Genomic DNA, 17,907 nt, shown 5'->3' with positions numbered 1-17,907 from the left:
ATACCCTATACCCGTAACCCAACCCCCCCCCCCCTTTCTTTTTAGGACACTACGAGCAATTTAGCATGGCCAATCCACCTAACCCGCACATCTTTGGACTGTGGGAGGAAACCGGAGCACCCGGAGGAAACCCACGCACACACGGGGAGGACGTGCAGACTCCACACAGAAAGTGACCCAGCCGGGAATCGAACCTGGGACCCTGGAGCTGTGAAGCATTTGTGCTAACCACCATGCTATCTGAATCTGTTTCTGTTCCGTGCTTCTGTTCTGATGAAGATCCAAAGGACTCAAAACGTTAACTCTGGCTTCTCTCCTTACAGCTGCTGCCAGATGTGCTGGGTTTTTCCATTATCCGTGATTCTTATTTCAGATTCATGTATCCAAAGTATTTAGCTAATTTACTGGTAGCATTGGCATGAGATGAAAGCCATGGATGCTGGAAATTTAAACCCCTGATGTATTGAGCCACACAGGCCTGTCGGATCCAGGCTTCAATACCAGTTTGTGGCGGTTGTTGCTCAGTCAGAGGAACAGTTGGAAGCACTACACTCAGCCACATTGCAGTTGGGCCAGGAGGAGGATGGGGAATGGGACAGGGAATCACAGAACCCCTACAGTGCAGAGAGTGGCCATTCGGCCCATCGGGTCTGCACCGACCCGCCGAAACAGCACTCTAAATAGGCCCACTCCCCCGCCCTGTCCCTATTATCCCATACCTAACCTACATAGTCAGTGCTCCTTCTCCCCAGAGTGTGCATGAGGATAATAGGTACAACCAGATCAGCTGAGTGCAATAACCTCCAAGGTAATTTGGCCCAACACTCACTATCCAGGCTCGCTTGCTACAGGTAGTTGCTTTATGAAACACTGAGGGAGGCCAGAACCCTGCATGGATCACTTTCTGGCTGCACCTAGTAAAACAAGACCGGTTGATATTAGCGGTGCAGTGGTTAGCACTGCTGCCTCACGGCACTGAGGACCTGGGTTCGACCCTGGCTCTGGGTCACTGTCCGTGTGGAGTTTGCACATTCTCCCCATGTTTGCGTGGGTTTCACCCCCGCAACCCAAAGATGTGCAGGATAGGTGGATTGGCCACGCTAAATTGTCTCTTAATTGGAAAAACAAAAAAAAATATTGTTGATATTGAAAGGAACAGACAAGTTTACTGTACTGCAAGTATCACTGGTGAGGTGTACAGGAAAGTTTCTGCTTACTTTTTCAGGAATGCGCTGAGGATGGGAATCACAGAGCGTGGAAAGTAACTCTTCTGAATCACTTGTTTGAGAATGGTCAGTGGTCCAATAAGGTTAGCGACCACTTTAATCTTCTCTTCACTCTGGAAAATACAAAACGGCAAATGGTTACAAAAACATAGCATTTAAAGAGACAATAGTATAGTCTATATGATATGGCACAGAAAGGTATTTGATCCACTGTGCTCTCTACTCAATGGAGGAGGGGGCAGCATGGTGGCACAGTGGTTAGCCCTGCTGTCTCACGGCACCGAAGTCCCAGGTTCGATCCCGGCTCTGGGTCACTGTCCGTGTGGAGTTTGCACATTCTCCATGTCTGCATGGGTCTCGCCCCCACAACCCAAAGATGCGTAGGATAGGTGGATTGGCTATTCTAAATTGCCTTTTAATTGGAAAATAATAATTGGGTGCTCTAAAAATTTTTTTTATAAAAGATGACCACTATTTTATTTTAATCTGTGGGTGTTGCTAGCAAGGCCAGCAACTGTTGCCCATCCCTAATTTCCCTTGAACTGAGTGGTTTGTTAAGCCATTTCAGAGGGCAGTTGAGAGTTAATCACCTTGTTGGATCTTCTGGAGGTAGATGACTAAACACTATTGGTTTTATAGTAAGCTACTGCTACATAGCAGAAAATGAGGACCAAATGGGATAGAATGAATCCAGATATAGAAGAGGTAATTAAAAATTGACAGTAGTCAAAATAGGTCCAGATGGTATGAGTGTCTGGAGTCAGGCCGGGTAAGGACGACAGATTTCCTTCCCTAAAGGACATTAGTGACCCAGATGGGTTTTTGCAACAATCGGCAAGATTTCATGGTCACCAGGTTGTCACCTCATGAAGCTACAATAGGGGACTGCATTGCATGCACGCAGAAGGCAGGAATAAACAAGCCGACTATCAATTGTTGCCTTGCCTACTAACTTTCGATTCCAACCCAGCGTGCAAGATCTGTTTTTATACTCGTGGATAACTGAAGCATCCTCTTTATCACTTTATTATATTTCTCGCATTAAAAGCTGTTCCTCTATTTTCTCACCACTATTTGATAGACTACGGTACACACAATCCTCAATAACATCTCTCATATTGCTGAAAAAAGACACGCAGTCAAAGCTTTTCATCTTGCACTCATCAGGACAATTCACAAGAATACCAACGTAAAGGAATCGATAAATTATGCTACATGAGAAGCGTGTGGTAATTAGCTGGCAAGTGGACTAGGATTGGTCGAGGTATTGCTAACTGGTGCATTAGCTCACTGGGCTAAATTGCTGGCTTTTAAAGCAGACCAAGCAGGCCAGCAGTGTGGGTTCGATTCCCGTACCAGCCTCCCCGGACAGGCGCCGGAATGTGGCGACTAGGGGCTTTGCACAGTAACTTCATTGAAGCCTACTCGTGACAATAAGCGATTTTCGTTTCATTCTCCATGGCAACGCCTAATCAGGTGTTGTCTCGCTCTGGCAGTGCCCTGAAAATGTTGTTTCTCTTTTCTGATGTTTCATTCTCGTGCCCATCTCCTGCCAAATTAGTTTAAATCCTCCCACATTGCACGAGTGTACCTTCACAAAGGGCATAGGTCCCAGTTCCATTGCTTGAGCATCTGCTGGAGACCACCATCTTGAGTGTGCCATATTTTACAATCCCCCTTAACCCAGGGGTGCCCAAGCTCGGAGTGAAAAACATGGAAATTCAGGGCAACATATAAAGTTTAAATCCACGTTCCAGTCATTTTTACATACTTCAAATTACTGACGATAGAAATAGAAAATGCTATTCCAATGTGAAATTTATTTACCATGAGGCAACGGCTCTAAAACCAACTACTTTCACATCTCCAAACCCACACAATTTAAACAGAACAAACAAGTATTTTTTTTAAATTTAGAGCACCCAAATAATTATTCCCCAAGGGGCAATTTAGCATGGCCAATCTATCTACCCTGCATATCTTAGGGTTGTGAAGCAAAACCCACACAAACACAGGGAGAATGAAGCAAGCGAATATCAAACACAAATTGACTGACATAGAATCCTTACAGTGCAGAAGGCCATTCGGCCCATCAAGTCTACACCGACCCTCCGAAAGAGCATGTTGCCCCCGTAACCCCACCCAACATTTGGACACTTAAGGGGCAATTTAGCATGGCCAATCCACCTAACCTGCACATCGATGGACTGTGGGAGAAAACCACAGCACCCGGAGGAAACCCACGCACACACGGGGAGAAGAGACAAACCCCACACAGATCGTGATCCAAGGTCAGAATCAAACCTAGGCCCCTGGCACTGAGGCAGTAGTGCAAACCACTGTGCTGGTCTAGCACAAATAATACTCTATTTCTGTCACAAGTAGGCTTACATTAACACTGCAATTAGGTCACTGTGAAAATCCCCTAGTTGTCACACTCCGCCGCCTAATCAGGTACATGGAGGGAGAATTCAGAATGGCCAAATCACCTAACATAGAACATACAATACAGGAGGCGGCCATTCGGCCCATCGAGTCTGCACCAACCCACTTCAGCCCTCACTTCCCCCCTGTCCCCGTAACCCAATAGCCCCCATCTAACCTTTTTGGTCACTAAGGGCAATTTATTATGGCCAATCCATCTAACCTGCACGTCTTTCAGCTCTTGTGGGATGAAACCGGAGCACCCGGAGGAAACCCACGCAGACATGGGGAGAACCTGCACAGACAGTGACCCAAGCCGGAATCAAACCTCGGACCCTAGCGCTGTGAAGCAGCAGTGCTAACCATTGTACTACTGTGCCACCCACAAAGTTTAACAAACCACAAGGGCCAAACGACCACATGGCAGCATCAAGACCACAAGTTGGACATTTCAGCTCCACACACTATATCAGTTCCTACCTTCAGAAGTCCCATATACACCAAGAGAGTTGTAACGAACACATCTAACTGAAATCCAGGAGTATTAAATGCTTTCTGCAACAGTTCATCTGTAGTGGGAAGTAAAAAAAAACAATTAATTCAATATTCTTTATTTTATTTTTATGTATTTTATGAATGGCAATGTGACTGGCATCAAAAAAATTAAATAGGCCAAGTAATCAGGTTAAAAACATGTAGCAACAAAAATAGCCAAACAGATTCTGCATGTTACTGAGAAGTGCTGGAGAGAATTTAAAGGCAGGGTAATGAAGAATTTCAATGTCAAAGCTGCCATTCCTATATCAGACACTGAAGGAAAAAGGTAAATTTCACCCTGCTTCGTCTCCCTTTAACACTCATATTCTTCATCTTGGAGATGGACAAATGGCACAACAGACTTCACTTGTGCCCAGCTGTTAAGCGGTGTGCGACAGACCGTTTCATGTCTCCTTGCTGGAAATGGGATCCCAATCAGAAATGCAAACCACAGGGCAGCACGGTGGCACAGTGGGTCAGCCCTGCAGCCTCACGGCGCCGAGATCCCAGGTTCGATCCCGGCTCTGGGTCACTGTCCATGTGGAGTTTGCACATTCTCCCCGTGTTTGCGTGGGCTCGCCACCACAACACAAAGATGTGCAGGGTAGGTGGATTGGCCACGCTAAATTGCCCCTTAATTGGAAAAAATGAATTGGGTACTCTAAATTTATATAAAAAAAGAAATGCCAACCACAACATCTTTTTATTTTTTGCAGATACAGGATAAAATTAAAGTCATTTGCAGTGTTGGCTCGGTTCCCTGTACGCATGAAGGCCAAATCGGTCACAACAGTGGAGCTGTAGATACAGGAGCCAATACTACATCGGAACTTCAGGCTGTCAACTGTTCAGGGTTTAACTAACTGTACACAGTAATCATTCTTTACTGACTGGCGTCAAGTTAGATTAGGCTGCTCAGTACCAGTGCTCGTCAGTCTCAAAGCTCTCAAAAATCAAGCTTCAAGCCCATCAGGGCTCAAGTGCAAATAATGGGTGCCATGTCTAGCAGAACTGGGACAGAAGTAGGTTATTTTCCTGTAGGGCAGCTGTATAATGATCCATTTACAATCTTAACTTAAAACTGCCCAGTATGTTAAATCGATTCAGGTTAAACAAACATAGCTACCTCACCTGTGGTATCGAGCACTGCTGTTTTGGTTTCCTGGTCATCCCTGTAGGCTGTAGCCACCTTCAGAAACGTTTGGACAACCTTTTCCTCATTTGATAGGTCGGTCTGCGAGGGGAACATCCAAAGAAGACTTATTTAGGGCAGTCAATCCTATTCCCTCAATGTATTTTCCACCCTCTCCCAAAGAGATAGGCCTGAGCTTGGGCTGGCTGCAACATATCGAACCCATTAGTGAAGAGATGTGCAGAGAGTTCACCTTGAAGAATTATCCCTTGATCATCCAGTCGGCACAGGAAGCCATACCGATTTCAGTCGGTGCTGTTGTTAACTAGAATGGCTAGAAGAATTTTGCAACTTGCCTTAGTACCCCAAGTCAGGGAGGGGGGAAATTAGACAGGTTCCCATGACAGGTGGTGGAAAGGTGAAATAAATCAGACTCCGTTTCATGTCCTACATTTACAACCAAATACCAGGCTGATTTGGGGGTGGGGGGGGGAGAGAAGAAGAAGAAGAAGAAGAAGAAGAAGAGAGAGAGAGGAGAGGAGACAGTGGTCGTAGAAATCAGTGGCAGAGAAAATTGCAAAGACAACAAGCTATTTAATCAATACCTGCTGCAGAATTAGAAGTGCCCGTTTCGATCCCAGCTTAATGAGCTTATCTGGCGATGGAGAAGCCAAGAATACGGCGGCTTCTGATGTCGGAGCAATTGGGAGAGTTTTCTAGAAAAATTAAAAAGCAATTAATGAACAACACAGGACAGAACCGGAGGGCAGACTCTATATGAGAAGATGGGCTCACTTTCCAACAATGGTTCAAGAACAGGCTGTTGGAATCAGATCACTAAAGGAGCTCCTCCCTGCCTGGTCTCCTAACTTCCATACACTGCAACATACCCAGAACTCATCTTCTGTGTCTTATCCAACGCCAGCTTCCACTCACTGACCTCCGTGCTCGCTGACCTACATGCACTCCTCCCCCATCACTTTCAAATTCTCATCCTTGCATTTATATCCGTTTTTGAAGCCCCCACTCCCGCTACACCTCTGTAGAAGGCTGTATTGCTCCAAGTCTGGTCCCACACCCAATATCCCAATGGACACTGCGCCTACAGTCCTTCCCTAAAACCCTTTGCCTCCCCCCTCCATCTTTAACATGCTCTTTGCAACACATCTTTTTGACCAAATGTTTACGTTAGGTCCCATTTATTCTTGGCTTTAGCTGTTTGTATTTCTGCAAGGTGTTTTGTAGGCTAAAGGCACTAACTAAATGTAGAATCATAGATTCAAACTATCCATAGTGCAGGAGGCCATTCGGCCCATCAAGTATGCACCGACGCAGCACCATGCCCAGGCCAACTCCGCCTTTTCCTGTAACCCCACCTAACAGTTGGACACTAAGGGGCAATTTAGCACAGTAAACCCACCCATGTCTTTGGACTGTGGGAGGAAACTGGAGCATCCGGAGGAAACCCGCGCAGACACAGGGAGAACGTGCAGACTCCACACAGTACCCGAGACCGGAATCGAACCGGTCAAGCAGCAGTGCAAACCACTGTGCCACCCTAAGCTATTGATGGATAATTTTTTGAGGCATCAATCCAGGGTGGTTCTGGATGTACAAAGTCAGAGAATGACCAGAGCTACGCACAGGTAAACCTCATTGTATTAGTTCCTTAACTAACTGAACAATTCAGGATTGTTGCATTCTGCCTTTCTCCCTCCCTTCGGAATCTCCACTCCCCTTTCCCCCAGAACAATTCTCCCCGGCTTCTCTTTGGAAAGCACCCACCCCTCACTGCCATCACACAGCCTCCTACATCTTCATGCTTTTAAAACCCCAATTTAATAATTCCTCCTAATTTTCCAACAACTTTTAATCTTACAAAGCTTGGATTACGGGGCAGTGTCGACTTCCTGGTTTCCTAAAGGCTTACCACCGGCTCTTCGACTATCAACTGGTCAACTAGAGATGCCTTCTCTTGCTCCTGCTCTTCATCATCATCCTCTCCACCTCCTTCTTCTGCTTCCTCATCTTCCTCCTCATCCACGAGGTCCTCATCATCATCATCATCATCCTCCTCCTCCTCATCATCATCATCCCCATCACTTTCATCATCACTTAATGGCAAAGGAGAACTATATTAACATTGTTCAAGACAAAACTGTGCACAAGGAAGTCAAGTGTACAAACGTCGATTGCGGCAAATAATGGCTTGCTGGTTGTGTTGACGGACTAGCAATTCACAGGCCCGAATTAATAACATTGGAGACATGAATTTGAATACCACCCATGGCAGCTGGAGAATTTAAAAGCATGGAACTAAATAAATATAAAAGAAAAAGCTTAGTCGCAATAATAGTGGCCATGGAAACACCAGATTATTGCAAAATTTCACCCAGAAGCTTTAGGGAAGGAAATCCAGCGACTCCAGAACAACAGCGATGTAGTTGATTCTCAATTGCCAAGCACGCTACTCCGCTGCGTTCAAGAATTGAGCTCACCACCACCTTGACATTAATGAGAGATAGGCAACAAATGTTGATCGTGCCAATGACACACACCCCATCAATAATTTTTTTTAAACGATCACGGTCATCCTGCTTGCATCTTGAAACACTTTATCTAGTGTCCGAATTGCCCTGCTCTTTTACAGATTATTTTGAACTAATTGCAGAGGGAGCTGATAGTCATTAGAATGAAGATGAGAGTTTAGGTTAGGACCGGGCTTGTGGTTTTACCTGGAGTGCTTGATCTAAATGCTAGCTGCATGAATTGGAGGAACGTTCCATTCGCTAGCGGCCAATAATCATCTTATACTATTAAAAAGAAAAACAGGAATTTGGGAGACTTTAAAGAATATTGTCAGACCTCCAATGCTTTATGGATTATGTATGGTCCTTGTGAAATAATCAACATGTCAGCAATCTGGAGGCAGGGGCATAGTGGTATTGTCACTGGACTAGTAATCCAGAGACCCAGAGGGAACCAGAGTTTGAATCCCACCTTGGCAGGTAGTGAAATTTGAATTAAATAAAAATCTGGAATTAAATAAAAATCTGGAATTAAAAGTCTAACGATGACCATGAAACCATTGTTGATTGTCGTAAAAACCCATCTGGTTCACTAATGTCCTTTAGGGAAGAGATTCTGCCGTCCTTATCTGGTCTGGCCTACACGTGACTCCAGATCCAGAGTGTAGCCATCTGGGATGGTCACTTACAACTAGGTACAGAGAAACTCGCAAAGCCTAGTGGGTAAAATGGACAAGCCAAGACTCAGGAGCCTGAAATGCATATTTGCAACAAAGTCCAGACGGTATGGAAACCAATTAACATCGTAATGGGGCCGATGATGGCCCATCTTCACCAAAACAAAGGACCGGTACTCAAGCGACCAGTAGTCACAGACATTTCGGCGCCACTCCCTGACACGCCCAGCCATCCAGATCCCCGCCCACTTATTGGCTAAGGAATCGAACGGAGTGATCAGGGATCACCCAGTTAGTAAGACCCAAATCGAAGGACCGCCCAAAAGAGCGCGAAAACCGCCAAGTACAAGAAGAGTTTCCCATGTTTGCTCTCTCTTGGACGTGGTACCCCAGTCACGGCCATCTCCAATTGCAGCAACACCAGAAGCAAGTCCAAGTTCAACGCTCGCTACCAGGCGGATGAGCCTACCTGAGCAGCAGTTACTCGATATATCCAGAATCGAACAGCAGCCACTGTTTCTCTGACCCAAGCCGGGTGCTCGATGTTTAGTACAGGTTGTCTTAGTCAATAGGTGCAGTTAACTAGTAGTGTTAATGTTGCATGACTAATTGTGTGTAAATAAAGTCCCCTTGAACTAACTAACTGGTGTTTGGCTCTTTGATGGATAGCTGGTTGAACCTTGTGGTGGTATCATTCGATACCTGGCGACTCGGAGCATTAGAACATAGATATCAAAAGGGAGGGCAAACTCATTGATTGCCATAATTGGAACAGAACCACAGAAAAGACAGAGGAAAAGAAAGGACAACAAGATCAACGTGGTTGACTCTTAAATTCCCTCTGAAATAGCCGACTCAGTTGTATTCAACTGCTACGGAAACAGAAAAAAAAGGAAAGAAAGCGGAAGGACCAGCCGACAGCTCACCACCACCTTCTGAAGGACAACTAGGGGTGGGCAATAGATGCTGGGCCTAACTAGCATAGCCCACATCTAGTAGATGATTTTTTTAACTAAATGCTACGACCAGCCCCGTGACCCAGCTTCAGGAAGCATTTTTAAGACAGAGGGGAAAAATTGGAAGTGAAGGCTCCTTTGGAGGGGCTGCAAGAACCTGTATGAGATATTGTCCACGCTTCACAGACTAACCTTTAGCCTGTGTTACATCCTTCCGTAGCACAGTTCAGGAATTAATATATATTCACCACACACTCTATGATCACAAGTACACTGTCGACAATATGATGCCTATATAGGAATATATATATATATATATATATATATATATTTTTTTTTTTTAAACAAACAAAAAAAAAAGAGTACCCAATTCATTTTTTCCAATTGAGGGACAATTTAGCGTGGCCAATCCACCTACCCTGCACATCTTTGGGTTGTGGGGATCAACTCACGCAGACACAGGGGGAAATGTGCAAACTCCACACAGATAGGAGGCTGGTTTAGCACAGTGGGCTTGTAATGCAGAACAATGCCAGCAGTGCGGGTTCAACTCCCGTACCGGCCTCTCCAAACAGGCGCCGGAATGTGGCGACAAGGGGCTTGTCACAGTAACTTCATTGAAGCCTACTCGTGACAATAAACAATTATTATTATTATAGTAACCCAGAACCTGGGACCTCGGTGCTGTGAGGCAGCAGTGCTAACCACTGCACCACCGTACTGCCCTGACAATATGATGTCATAACAAGTTACAAAGAACTGAAGAGCTCATATTTGATCAATGGTTTAACTCGAGGAGATCTTCTACCTGCCAGAAGCTGGACTGTTAAATTTGTCTTTTACTTATTCAATGAATGATTTTGACATCGAGAGAGCACATGCAAGTAAAAAGGGAATGGAATTCCCAAAATATTCCTGGATGCTTTCTCAAAGGGAGGATCAGCAGACTGCCAAATCTGATGTGAGGAATGAAATAGGTCAGGTTGATAAACCGATTGTGGGCGAGCTCTTGCAAATCGTGACCACAATATGATAAATATCTAACTGGAAAGGGAAAATGCCCGTACAAAGACGAGGACATTAAGAATGGACATTAAGCAAGCCGATGGAAGTCTGACATCTTGGACTGATGAGCAACAGAGTGCTGTTTCAAAAAAGAGATTGCCGAGGTAGAGAGTCAAGTACAGTCTGTTCAGGAAGAACAATAATAGACGAAAGTTAGAAACCAGCTATAATTGAAGAGGAGATCTTTTAAGGAACATAGGAATGGTGCAAAAGAATATGGGAGAGCAAGAGCAAAACGGGAAGGAAAGCCAAGAAATGTTTGATGAAAACCCCCCAAAGAAACAGCAAAATATTTTACCAGCACAGGTATTATAAAGTCTTCAGCCAAGTTTAAACTGGCTAACTTTGGATGTGTGCATGATAGAAGAAAACTGTAAATGGTACATAGACATATTAACAGTGTTCTAATTTCTAGGTTGCAACCCAACCATCAACTTCTCTGGTGCATTGTTTCATTTGATATTCCAAATCATTTAAAACATGCTTCGGGTGCTGCAGAATGATTTTATTAATTGCATTTGTATCTTGGCCCCGAGAGCTCATCCAAAGGATGTGATTCCCATGAATAAACAACTGCTTTAACTCAGCCCCAACGTAGGAGGCCCATTGGGACATTTCCGACAAACGCTTTCACAAGGATTTAAAAATTGCCCTAAATCTCAGCATAGAGGAAATTGTTAGTAGTACATGACCCGAGATGGGGGGAGGGGGATTGGCGATTTGCAGCTGACCTGTAGATAACGACAGTTCAAGATCAGTACAGTGGTTAGCGCTACTGTCTCACAGCACCAGGGACCCAGGTTCAATTCCAACCTTGGGTGACGGTCTGTGCGGAGTCTGCACGTTCTCCCTGGGTCTGTGTGGGTTTCCTCCGGGTGCTCCGGTTTCCTCCCAAAGTGCAAAGATGTGCAGGTTAGGTGGATTGGCCGTGCTCAGTTGCCCCTTAGTGTGCAAAAGTTAGGTGAGATTACAGGGATAGGACGGGGAGTGGGTCTAGTTAGGGTACTCTTTTGGAGGATCTGTGCAGACTCAATGGGCTGAATGGCCTCCTGAACTGTAGGGATTCTATGTACTTTGCACCAGTGTTTACTGAAGTAGTGAAGGATGCAGAAGATGTAGCAAATCAGAGCTGGCAGAGGATGGGATGGCCGATTATCATTGTTAAAGGAAGACATCGCCCTCAAGACTGACAGGATACATATAGAATCTTGAAGGAGGAAATGGTCAAGCCTCTCAAAATAATATTTCAGGATTATCAGAGGTGAGGGTTTGTGCCAGAGAACTGGATCATAGCCAAAATAGTGCTCATTTTTAAAATGAGCGACGAGTTAATTTGTGTAAATAGTGGCCAGTTTGGTCAACATCCGCAGCAGGGACAATTTCACACAGGGGGGAAATTACAACACATTGAATGTAAATATCTAGAAGTAGCGAGTATGGATTTCAAGAGAGAACAATGCTCCAGAAACCGCAAGTGAGAGAGAGAGAGAGAGAGAGAGAGCGAGAGAGAGATGGGATGCAAGTGGACAGATATCAGGAAATCCTTTGACAAGTTATTATATTTAAGGGACATGGGGAAGGATAGTAAAATAGATTCATCTTGTTCAATGGGAATCAAAGTAGAGGACAGCTTTTCATTTCTTTTTATAAATTGGATGGTGGCATACCGTGGTTCAGTTCTGGGGCTAGTTCTGCTCACTGTGTGTACCAAAGGCTTGGACGTAGGCCTAGAAAGTGTTGTTGAGATGCGGTGATAATACTAAAAATAAGCCTTATTTGTTTATTCTTTGAAAGAGCTTTGAAGGAAGCTAAAAAGGGGGAAACTGAGGAGATGTGGATTAGGCTACAAAGCAGCAGAGACAATTCAATGCCGCAGTGTGGGGTGAAACATTTTGGTTAAAAACAGTAACAGTGGCAATTCCTTCAGAAGGGATGACGACTGGTTATTGTGGGAGAGTAGAGGGACTTGTTACAAGTTTATGGGATAAAAGTATCTGAAGGTATCGAATTTAAAAGATATTAAATAATTACGAGCCCACACAATACTTTAAGATGACTTTGAGTTTTGTGTGGAAACTCTGTGCAGTATAGGAAGGATACTGACGTTTTAGAGAGGTGTAATTAGAATTCACCATCATGCTCCTGGTCTGAGAAAATACAAAGCGGAGGCTTTTCTATTAGAAACATTCAGCTTTGGGGCAATAATTATAAAATGAGGGGCCACAAATAAAAGCTTAAATAATGGTGATTTAGAACAGTGGAACTTGTGGAAACATGGAATTCACTTTCAGGGTTAGTGTTTGAGGTTCAAAGGTGGCAGCCGTGCAGTGGTTAGCACTGCTGCCTCACACCGCCGCCGAGTTAGAATCTTGGCCCTTGGGTCACTGTCCGTGCGGAGTTTGCACCTTCTCCCCGTGTCTGCGTGGGTTTCACCCCCACAACCCAAAGATGTGCAGGGTGGGTGGATTGGCCACACTAAATTGCCCCTTAATTGGAAAAAATGAATTGGGTATTCTAAATTTATTTTTTAACTATTCGAGACACAAATTGTGTACATTGCAGTAGAGAGTGGATGGATGGATGGATGCAGAAATAGGGGATGGAGGGATGAGGGAACAAATTGAGTTGTGTGTTATTAGGAATATTTTCTCATGTGACGGGTAAATGCCAATATGGACTGAATAGTCGGTGTTGTATATGGGAACAGAAGTAAGCCATTCAGCCCCATGTCCATCATATCATGTCTGATCTAGAACCGTTCAAATCGTAGAATTTACAGTGCAGGAGGAGGCCATTCAGCCATCGAGTCTACACCAGCTCTTGAAAGAGCACCCTACTCAAGCCCACACCTCCAACCTGTCCCCATAACCCAGCAACCTCAACTAACCTTTAGACACTACGGGGCAATTTAGTGTGGCCAATCCACCTAACCCGCACATCTTTTGAACTGTGGGGGGAAACCGGAGCACCCGGAGGAAACCCATGCTGAAACGTGCAGACTCTGCACAGACAATGACCCAAGCCGGGAATCGAAGTTGGGTCCCTGGAGCAGTGAAGCAACAGTGCTAACCTCTGTGCTACTGTGCCACCCTATATCTTTCATAGACATTGATCAGATCATCTTTCAATCTTAAAAGAATATGGCAGGTAACCCATCCTTGTGTTCTAAGCCCCAGTATAATTCTGGTGAATCTGTGCTGGACTCTCTCTAAACCCAATACAGATACGAGACCCCTTAACTGGTGTTCCAGAATCGGGAAGGCCCTGAAAATCAGCAGTCCTGTTCTGGAAACTACAATCACCATCAGGCACTATTGCCCATCATATTCAGATCACAGTACGCTGATCCTCTGCTCTTCTGGTCTAGGATTAATAATGGAAGCTAACCAGATCCCGCCCCTGGTCCCTTCCTTTCCCTGTCCCAGCCGGGTACAGCACAATGGAGAAATCAGCCCCGCTTTGGTTAACCCATTCCCCAAACTCCATATCCGGTACACCCCCGCTGTGGAGCTCGTGGACACGTAGTCCAGTATCTGTATACCTTTCCGGAGACTGACACTGTCCGTGTGGAGTTTGCACATTCTCCCCGTGTCTGCGTGGGTTTCGTCCCCACAACCCAAAGATGTGCAGGGTAGGTGGATTTGTCACACTAAATTACCCCTCAATTGGAAAAAATGAATTGGGTACTCTAAGAACTAGAAGGAGTCAGCAATTCAGCCCTTCGAGCCCACTCCCCCAATCATGGCTGATCTCATATCAGCCTCAACTCCACTTTCATGCCCGTTCTCCATAATCCTTAAACCCATGACTAATTCGAAATCTGTCTATCTCCTTAAATTTACTCAATGTCCCGGCATCCACTGCACTCTGGGGTAGTGAAGTCGACAGATTCATGACCCTTTGAGGGAAGAAATTTTTCCTCCTCGGTTTTAAATCAACCACTACCATGTTCAGCAGATCGCTGGGAAGGCAAATTAAATGGTGTCCTTTATTTCAACGGGGAAGGAGTATAAAAACAGGGAAGTCCTGCCAAAACGATAGACCACACCTGGAATACAGTCAACATTATAAACATCTCTGCTGCCACTTCCTTTAAGGCCCTAGGATGTCGGCCATCAGGCCCTGGGGACATGTCTTCAATCCCAATAGTTTGTTCAGTATTATTTCCCTGTTGGTGATTTTTCTATTACCTCTGCATTACCTGTTAGTAGCATTTCCGCATTTGTGTGTTCCCCACTATTAACTGTTTAGCACACTGGGCAAAATCGCTGGCTTTGAAAGCAGACCCAGGCAGGCCAGCAGCACAGTTTGATTCCCGTAACAGCCTCCCCGAACAGGCGCCGGAATGTGGCGACTAGGGGCTTTTCACAGTAACTTCATTGAAGCCTACTCGTGACAATAAGCGATTTTCATTTTTCATTAACTACCCATACTCCCCACCCAAGGACCAATATTCACTTCAGCTACTCTCCTCTCTTTTACGTACGTGTGCACACGCACACACTTTAGTTTAAAGCCCCATCTACAGCACTAGTTATGCGATTCGCCAGGAGTCTGGTCTCAGTGCGATTCAGGCGGAGTCTGTCCAATTGGAAAAACTCCCTCCTTCCCCAGTCCTGGTGCCAATGTCCCCTGTATTCAAACCCATTTCTCCCACACCAATCTTTGAGCCACGCTTTAATCTTATTGTGCCAATTACCTCATTAACCTGTACTTCTGCAATTTCTCCACCTGTCCCGTTTAAATATCCTGGGAGGAAACCATCAGACTCTGGAGATATATTTTGCCATTGACTTTTTTTTAAAAAAACTTTCACCGAATACAGGTTTCTCCCCTTGATTTAGTTTTAGCTTTCTTTCAATGCAATTCCTATATTTTTGAATAGAACTCCCATCTGCTTTACAGTACTCATTTAACTGCACCATGTAGATCAATACAGGACAAGGGGAGGATCAGGATTTGGTGTGATGGACCTCATGGCAGCACTTGGCATTAAGGCTCATGCATAAAGAAGTCATCTGGGTGAACTATTGGTGTTACTGGGACTGAAAACCAATAACAATCAGCATCTCTGAAGTTAGAAGATGCTATGCATGAAACTGGTCCCTGGATAGGGTTCATTTAATAAGCTAACGCGAAGATCAGAGGAAAGGCCAAGATGTACACTGCTCTTCAATTCACAGAGCTGGTCCCAATTTACCTGAGAGCGCTCAGCACATCCTGCTTGTTGAAGCTCTCCATAACCTCTTTCAATTGTTCGCAGCCTTCTTCTCCAAGACAGTTTCCTAGACAGACAAAACATTTGCTTTTCACAGGTTTGAACATCAAATACCTGTAAGAAGCTTCAATACAGTCAGCTCCGGGTGAACACAAACTCGAATAGTGGAGTTTGATCATTCATTCCCCCTTTGTCAAATCTACTACCTATCCTCTCGTGAAGATAAGTCTTTTTGACAGATGCTAGCCACTCTCCTGTACCTTAAAAGCAAAATACTGCAGATGCTGGAAATCGGAAATAAAAACAGAAAGTGCTGTAAATACTCAAAAGTCTGACAGCACGGGTGGGTGAGAGAGGAACAGAGTTAACTTTTCCAGTCGAATGACTTTTCTGCAGAACTGAAAATCAACTCAAAATGTTAACTCCGTTTCTCTCCACAGAAAGCTGGTTCACCTGCAGAGAATGTCCAGCACCTCGTTTCTATACAGTACATACCGTGTTCATCCAGCCACTCTTATTGAGTGAGCCGACGCAGTGAGCACTGACAGGCGATTCACAGAATATTAAAACACAGGAGGCAGTCCACTGTCCACCCCACAGGATATTCAAAAGACATGGGCGAGGAAATTTCAGAAGTACTAGTTACAAACTTTCAAATCGTTCATTATTTGAGAATTGTGCCATTCGGCTGGAAAATTGCTGATATCCTTATTTCCACATATCCTTGTGTGGGTGGCACGGTAGCACAGTGGTCAGCACTATTGCTTCACAGGCCCAGGGACCTGGGCTCGATTCCTGGCACTGGGTCACTGTCTGTGCGGAGTCTGGACGTTCTCCCCGTGCCTGCGTGGGTTTCCTCCGGGTGCTCTGGTTTCCTCCCACAAATCCCGAAAGACGAACAGTTAGGTAATTTGGACATTCTGAATTCTCCCTCAGGTGTACCTGAACAGGCGCCGGGATGTGGCGACTAGGGGCTTTTCACAGTAACTTTGTTGCAGTATTAATGTAAGCCTACTTGTGACGAAAGGTTATGTACTTAAATTTGTATGTTACAACCTGTCAAGTTCTTGTTTTCCTTAGAAAAACCTTTCAAATTGTGAACACCCCCATCAGACAGCATCTTATTTCCAAGTTCCAACAAATATCCATGGAATAATAAACGGTTATTATTATTAACGCCGTGTTTGCTCCCTGAAGATTTTGCCTGACCTCCTGAATGTTTCAAGGATTTTGTTTTTCTTTCAGATCCCCTACAATGCAGCATTTTGCCATTGCTCAATCTTGCCTGCTCTACTAAGAACTAGGAGCAGGAGGAGGCTATCTGGCCCCTCGAGCCTGCTCCGCCATTCAATTAGATCATGGCTGATCTTTTGTGGACTCAGCTCCACTTTCCGGCCCGAACACCATAACCCTTAATTCTTCAAAAAAACTATCTTTACCTTAAAAACATTTAACTGGGCAAGGAATTCCATAAATTAATAACCCTTTGGGTGAAGTTCCTCCTAAACCCAGTCCTAAATGTACTTCCCCTTATTTTGAGGCTATGCCCCCTAGTTCTGCTTTCACCCGCCAGTGGAAACAACCTGCCCGCATCTATCCTATCTATTCCCATCATAATTTTCTATGTTTCTATAAGATCCCCCCTCCCCCATCCTTCTAAATTCCAACAAGTACAGTCCCAGTCTACTCAACCTCTCCTCGTAATCCAACCCCCTCAACTCTGGGATTAACCTTGTGAATCTCCTCTGCACACCCTCCAGCGCCAGTACGTCCTTTCTCAAGTAAGGAGACCAAAACTGAACACAATACTCCAGGTGTGGCCTCACTAACACCTTATACAATTGCAGTATAACCTCCCTAGTCTTAAACTCCATCCCTCTAGCAATGAAGGCTAAAACTCCATTCGCCTTCATCACCTGTGCACCTGTAAACCAACTTTTTGCGACCCTTGCACTCGCACACCCAGGTCTCTCTGCACAGCAGCATGTTTTAATATTTTATCATTTAAATAATAATCCCTTTTGCTGTTATTCCTACCAAAATGGATAACCTCACATTTGTCAACATTGTATTCCATCTGCCAGACCCTAGCCCATTCACTTAACCTATCCACATCCCTCTGCAGACTTCCGGTATCCTCTGCA

At 44.9% G+C, this 17,907-nt stretch overlaps 1 protein-coding gene across 2 annotated transcripts in view; it reads right to left on the bottom strand.

The window, feature by feature from the left end:
- rangap1b (Ran GTPase activating protein 1b) overlaps positions 1–17,907 on the bottom strand; it is a 72,413-nt gene that overhangs the window by 10,542 nt on the left and 43,964 nt on the right. For both annotated transcript variants that reach the window (XM_038783501.1, XM_038783502.1), the window contains exons 10-15: positions 15,746–15,830; positions 7,250–7,433; positions 5,925–6,035; positions 5,319–5,421; positions 4,131–4,219; positions 1,218–1,339 (exon numbers count right to left, since the gene is read on the bottom strand). In XM_038783501.1, the coding sequence (XP_038639429.1) occupies positions 1,218–1,339; positions 4,131–4,219; positions 5,319–5,421; positions 5,925–6,035; positions 7,250–7,433; positions 15,746–15,830 (694 nt within the window). The remainder of the gene's footprint in view (positions 1–1,217; positions 1,340–4,130; positions 4,220–5,318; positions 5,422–5,924; positions 6,036–7,249; positions 7,434–15,745; positions 15,831–17,907) is intronic.

This window comes from Scyliorhinus canicula, chromosome 23, assembly GCF_902713615.1.
Source record: "Scyliorhinus canicula chromosome 23, sScyCan1.1, whole genome shotgun sequence".
NCBI lineage: Eukaryota > Metazoa > Chordata > Chondrichthyes > Carcharhiniformes > Scyliorhinidae > Scyliorhinus > Scyliorhinus canicula.
Note: the sequence above shows the minus strand (reverse complement) of the source record. Positions and strands in the feature narration are given on the sequence as shown.